The sequence below is a fragment of the Poecile atricapillus genome, chromosome Z, assembly GCF_030490865.1.
Source record: "Poecile atricapillus isolate bPoeAtr1 chromosome Z, bPoeAtr1.hap1, whole genome shotgun sequence".
NCBI lineage: Eukaryota > Metazoa > Chordata > Aves > Passeriformes > Paridae > Poecile > Poecile atricapillus.
In genome coordinates, this window is record NC_081289.1 from 100,435,847 (window position 1) to 100,441,846 (window position 6,000).

Sequence of the window (6,000 nt, forward strand, 5' to 3'; positions counted from 1 at the left end):
GAAGGCAAACAGGAGGACATGACATTTAGTACTGCTTTAAATGCAACTTACTACGTAAGAAACTGCCAGGTTTTCTCTAAGATCATGTGCCAGAAGTCTTTGAGCATTCAAATGATAAATTATTGCCCTTAAGAAGATTAAAGCAGTGGTGAAGACCCAGCTGCTGTTGTTTTACAACACAAAAATTTTTATAAGTAGCCTACAAGTGGTTTGAAGTAGCTAATTCTAACCATATTTTTCCTCTATGCTGATCACCTAGATTTCAACAGAAAACTATTAAGTATCAGATAATTACAAGAAGAAACTACAGAAAAAACTCCAATAATGAAAAGGAGTGCTGAATAGAGCTTTGAGGTATTTAATCTAAATAACATCAACCATCTCTACAAAGTTAATGAAATATTTGTCTGCAGTAGTATAGAAATTCACATCTTAGTCTTCTGAGACTAGCCTTCAGTGGTTCTTCTTTTGCATTTTCTCCGGCCACAAGCACAAGATGATCCAAATTTCTGCTAATATCTGAGTAATTTACATCTATCAAACATTGCATCTTTTCTAAAACAGATTAACAAGTCATGTGCCAGGCTTCCTACCCAAAACTTCACTGAAACTGGAAGCTGCCCAGATATTTAACTCATCATACTCTAGCAAAATCTACGTGCACAGTAAGATCAGCCTCTTGACAAGTGTGTTTAAAACAAACACTTTTCCTGCATTCCATAGTCTTCTAAACAACCCCAAACAACAGAGGCAATCTTGCATGTTTGGCATAATATTATACACTGTCATTAAAAAAAACAATAAAATGAAACACCCAACCAGAACTTCCATGAGGTCTTTAGTAGATTATAAAGACCCTGACAGATTACAGACTCCTCTGAGTTCTCTTATGTGGTGAAGGCATTTTAAACCACAAAGCAAGCGAAGAAGTAGCCACACAACAACACAGCGGCTCTCGGTGGCTATTTCTGAGGCAGGACAGTAATACCAAGCGCTGCTGCGACCCCAGGGCCTGGGGACACCGTCCCTCCGTGCCTGGGACACCGGCTCGGCGGGGAGCGGCTCGGACACCTCCAGCCCTTCCCGAGAGGCCGGAACTGCCGCCGCGCCCGCCGCCCGCCCGCCCCCACCCGGGCGCGGCCTGCCAAGGAGGAAACCCTCCCGGTCTAGGAACAGGAGACGGGGAAAACAGGAGCGGGAGGCCCGCGGGGAAGCCCATCCCAGCCCCGCAGCGCCGGGGTCCGCCCCGCACGGCCCGGCCCTGCCGCTCGAGCTTACCCTCGGCGATGACCCGCTTGATGCGCAGCTTCATGTCGCCCATCTCCACCGTCTGCCCCACGAAATCGTTCTGGTCGCGGCTGGCGGCTCCCAGGGAGCCGGGGCCCGCCAGGAAGTCCAGGGCGGACTGGAACAGCGACATGGCCCCTGGCAGGCAGCGGGACAGAACGGGACGGAAAGGGATGGAAGCAGAGTGGGATGGAGTTGGAAGGCTCCGCCGAGCCACCGACAGCCGCGGCAAGACCCCACCTGCCTGCTCTGCCGTCCCCTCAGCCGCTCTTCCCTCAGCTCCGGGCGGCTTCCGGGAACGCTGCGTCACTTACGCGCTCCCGGTGCCGCCCGCCCGCCCGCCCGCCGCAGCCCGGCCCGGCGCGGCCCCGCCCCGCGGGAGGAGCTGCTGCTCCCGCCCCGGCCTCCGCCTTGCGCCGCTCCTGCCGCGTCCCCTCACCGACTCCGGGTCCGGTCCCGGCTCCCCGCTCCTGTCGGCCGCGGGCAAGGCGCGAAACTCGCCTTCCCGCCTTCGCCGCGGCGCTTTCCCTCAGGAAGGGCCGCCGTTCCCCAGGCAGGGGTGTGTTTCCACATATTAACACTTAGGTTGGCAGTCGGCAAGCGATAAATGTCCTCCTGTCGGCCGGCACCACTGGCGCTTGGGCAGCACCTGCGCTTTTCCCACAGAGCATTGCTGCCGTCCTTTCCCTGTTCGTCTGCCCTCGGGACGGGACCTTCCCACGGCTGTCGCTTTTCCCCGCGACCCTCACGGGCCGCTGCCCTTCCTGCACCCCCAGTGCCAGCACCGGGACGCACGGGAGGGCGCGGTGGGGGAGAGCTCTCGGTGTGTCACTCTGTCGTGGTTCCACACTGGCCAAATGCCAGGCATCCACGGGAGTCACCCGCTCACCCTCCCCTGCCGCAGCTGGACGGAGGACAGAAAAAATTAACGAAGGGCTCATGAGTTCAGATAACGGCCGGGAGAAAACACTCCAAGGGCAAAACAGGCTCAACTTAGAGATAAAAATTGAGTTTGTTACTAACAAAATCAGAGGAGGATTATGAAAAGTAATAAAATAAAGCCTTTAAAACGCCTCTTCTTCCCCCAACTGCTCCCTCCGTTGCACTCACAACTTAGGGACACCGGGTGTGGGGTTCTGGTCGGTTCGGCACTCAAGGTTTTCTTCCACTGCTCTGGGAGAGGAGCCCTTCCCCTGTGAGATTGTGGGGCCCCTTCCCGTGGGAGACAGTTCCCTGTGAACTTCTCCAGCGAGGCTCTAAATCTAAGGAGCAGCAGTCCTCCCAAAACTATGTGAGTCCTTCCCATAGGCACACAATCCTCCCAAAACTGCTGTGGTGAAGGTCACTCTTCCACAGGGTGCAATCCCCCAAGGACAGGCTGCTCCAGCCTGGAAGCAGGGCCTTTCTCTGGAGGGTTTCCCACTGGATCACAGCCTCCTCCAGGCATCCACCTGCTCCAGCATGGGCTCCTCCACGGGCTGTGGGTGGATCTCTGCATCCCCTGTGGATCCCCAGGGGCTGCAGGGCACAGCTGCTTCACCATGGGCGGCATCAGGGGCTGCAGGGGAATCTCAGCTCCCGTGCCTGGAGCAGCTCCTGCTCCTCTACCCCTCCTTCTCCACTGACCTTGGTGTGTCCGTGGTTTTCCCTCTCATGTTCTCACCTCATACTCTTCTCTGGCTAGAATTAAAACTGCACCCCTAATGCTACTTTTGGTTTAACGTCTTCTTAAATCTGTTATCATAGAGACATTACCATCATCTCTGATTGGCCCAGCCTTGGCCAGCAGCATGTCCATATTCAGAGCCATCAGGGATTGGCTGTGCTAGACATGGTGGCATCTCCCAAAAGACATCTCCATGCCCCCTGCTGCTACCAAAAAACAGGCTGTGCAAAACCAACACACACAAGATTGCTGGGAATTGTCATATCCACAGAAAGTGTCAGCCTATGTTTTTTCAGATAAGGCTGACTTCTCCACAGGTTTTGTAGATCTCAGACTGAGCAGCCCATTTCCAGAGTAAGGCTGTATGACCTGAGACAGCAGATCACTAGAAGCAAGGCTGTCTTCAAACTTTTTTTTTCAGAAATAACACCAATAGCAAGATTCTCTTTCAGAAGTTTAGTCCTTACTGTCTGCACCTTGCCAGCAGCCATCACCTTGAGACAATCACAGATATCCGCAAATTCTGTATATTTCAGGTGGCCATGGCTACTTTCTCCTGCACAGATGACTGGTTAGATTTTTCGAAGTTGTGTTTCTCACTCAACTTCCATAAACTAAGTACTTGCTGTCCTTCATGCACTGTGTACATTACAGGGGCATGGCCTCTTGTGATTCCCAAAAGGAATACTTTTTCATAAATGGAATATGAGGCAACTACTTCATATTTGTTCAGCTGAAATGAAGACTGAGGCTTCTGATGCCACTTCAGTAACGACTGAGTGATCTGGGCTAAAACAACCTCTTTTGGAAATTTTGGAGTTTTGTGGGTTTTTTGCTAACCAGCTTTAACACCATGCTAAAATTCTGTGTCTATTTATTTCACTGCTAAGCCTCACATTTATCTCAGCTCAGAAGAGATGTCCCAAAGTCAGAAGAAACAACTGAGGATGAAAAGGCAGCAGGACTTTATTTGTTTCAGCAGCAGAATTCCTGTTGAAATGCCATTAAATATATTGCCTGAGAATCTTGTTTCTCTATTAATGTGTACCTTTTCAATGTATAAAAATTAGTAAATAAAATTACATCCATGAAAACTGATTCTATTTAAAACTTGATGGGTTTACTGCTTATGCAAGAGATTTGACTGTTGAGAAAGGCTCTTTACACAAATAATCAAAATTCCAGCCCAAAAATTTTATGCAGTTAGGCACTGAGTGTGAAGTTTGATAATAAAAGCTCGATCAATTGTTATTTGAAGTCATTCAGATATATTATTTGAATTTTGGTATATTATGTAGTGTACTATATTATATATTATATATATATTATATCTCATATAATCTATGTCATATATCATATTTCAATATATTTATTATATATACATTTAATATTTCTCCATCATAACTTACAGTGGGAACTTGTTCTCAGAAAGACTGCAGGAGGTGTAACTATCTGTTATGCATGAAAGAAAAAGCTATAAGAAAAAATGTAGGATAGGCAGCAGGAGCGTTACACTTGAAAAAATCAGGATGGATTTGGCACTGCAACTACTGCAGGTAAGATAGGAGAGCTTAGATATGAACGCAGCTTTTCTGGATTAAAAAAGTTTAAAAGAAAACCTGAGTACTATTTTACTGACCTATGGTTTTAAATATCCAGAATCATACTGGAGACATCAAGCAGATCATTCAGTGAGCGCAGAAGACTCTGCAGTAGTGGCAGCTGACTTCATTTATTGCTGAGGCAAAAGTGTGGTAAAATGCTGCCATTTTTAAGAATACTTGGTAGGAAAAAACTAAAGTATTCTTTCTATTTATGCAGCTTAAGAGGCCTTTGTTTTTTTCTTAACGCTGCTGAAAGTGTAAGGCTTATCCACTTATATGCTGGCAATTCCTGTTGAAAAGCACAGAAGAACAAGGTTGTTCCATCTGTTACTAGTTTGCATCCTAGTTCTGACAACCACACTGTACTCCAGTGTGCTCGAGCTGCTTATTAAAAAGCTCTGCTCCAACCTTCCCCTTTTAATTCTCTCATAGTCTTCTTTCTTCTACAGCTTCACCCAGAATGCACCAAAAATGATTCTGGCCAAAAACCTTGGGTGGGGAAGATGGTAAAGAAGGGATTTCCTCCTGTGTCATATGGTCAAGGTAGGGCAGAACCATAAACCGGGGAATTATTAAATAAAAAGTTCATTTTGTCTATTAGCATGTAGTAAAGATAGCACTTTAATTTTTATCCCAGTACCTGCTTTCAGCTTCTTAGTGATTAAATTAATTAAACAGCAATGAATTAGCATTCTACTTTGCAATCTCTATATAACTTTTAATCAAAATATAGCTTAAAAAGTGGCACACATAATAATGTCTCTGTAGATCCAGATAGGGTTCATTAAGTTCAGCACGGCTGAAAATCTATTTTAGAAGTACATCTCAGAAGGAAGATTAAATCCTTCTTCAATATTTGTACTTTTTATTGCAGTTGCTCTTGTAATGTAGTCATACTGCTAATTCTTACAGAAAGCAAAGAGATGGGGCTTGACCATTCTTAATTTAATATCTTTGATTTGCATGCAGAGACCCTCCATTTCTTCTCAGAACTCAAATATACCACTCCTAGAGCCAAGCTGGCACTTCTGTCCAATCCTTTTCTTTCCCAACTGGCTAGCCTAGTCTTGAGTGAAACTATGTCCTTTTGAAAGATCTAGACTTAGTTCTGCCTAACACAATCCATCAAGAATCAGCGGCTTTGAGAAGTGAATAGCCGGTAGTACCTCTGTGTTACACCCAGGTAATTTTGTGCAGCACAATTTTTTCATTCATGGTTCTTTTTGTATTAGTTGCAAAAACACAATGCATAAGCGATTGTGTTCTTCTGATGTATATTATTTTTTCCTATGCAGATTACTACCTGATATATATTGGGAGATTTTTATAATGTACTTTAGCCAAGAATTTCAAATAAGACCCTGTTCATTTGATATTAAAATAATGAGGTTAATTGTCACCTATGCTATTTGTTATTTGTTATATTAATTGTATTAAAAAATA

At 46.0% G+C, this 6,000-nt stretch overlaps 1 protein-coding gene across 2 annotated transcripts in view; it reads right to left on the reverse strand.

Moving 5' to 3' along the window:
- The window catches only part of GAK (cyclin G associated kinase), a 67,218-nt gene extending 65,611 nt beyond the window's left edge, over window positions 1–1,607 (reverse strand). For both annotated transcript variants that reach the window (XM_058825950.1, XM_058825949.1), the window contains exon 1: window positions 1,279–1,607. In XM_058825950.1, coding sequence (XP_058681933.1) covers window positions 1,279–1,420 — 142 coding nt within the window. In that variant the 5' untranslated portion in view covers window positions 1,421–1,607. The remainder of the gene's footprint in view (window positions 1–1,278) is intronic.
- Window positions 1,608–6,000: the final 4,393 nt, after the last annotated feature.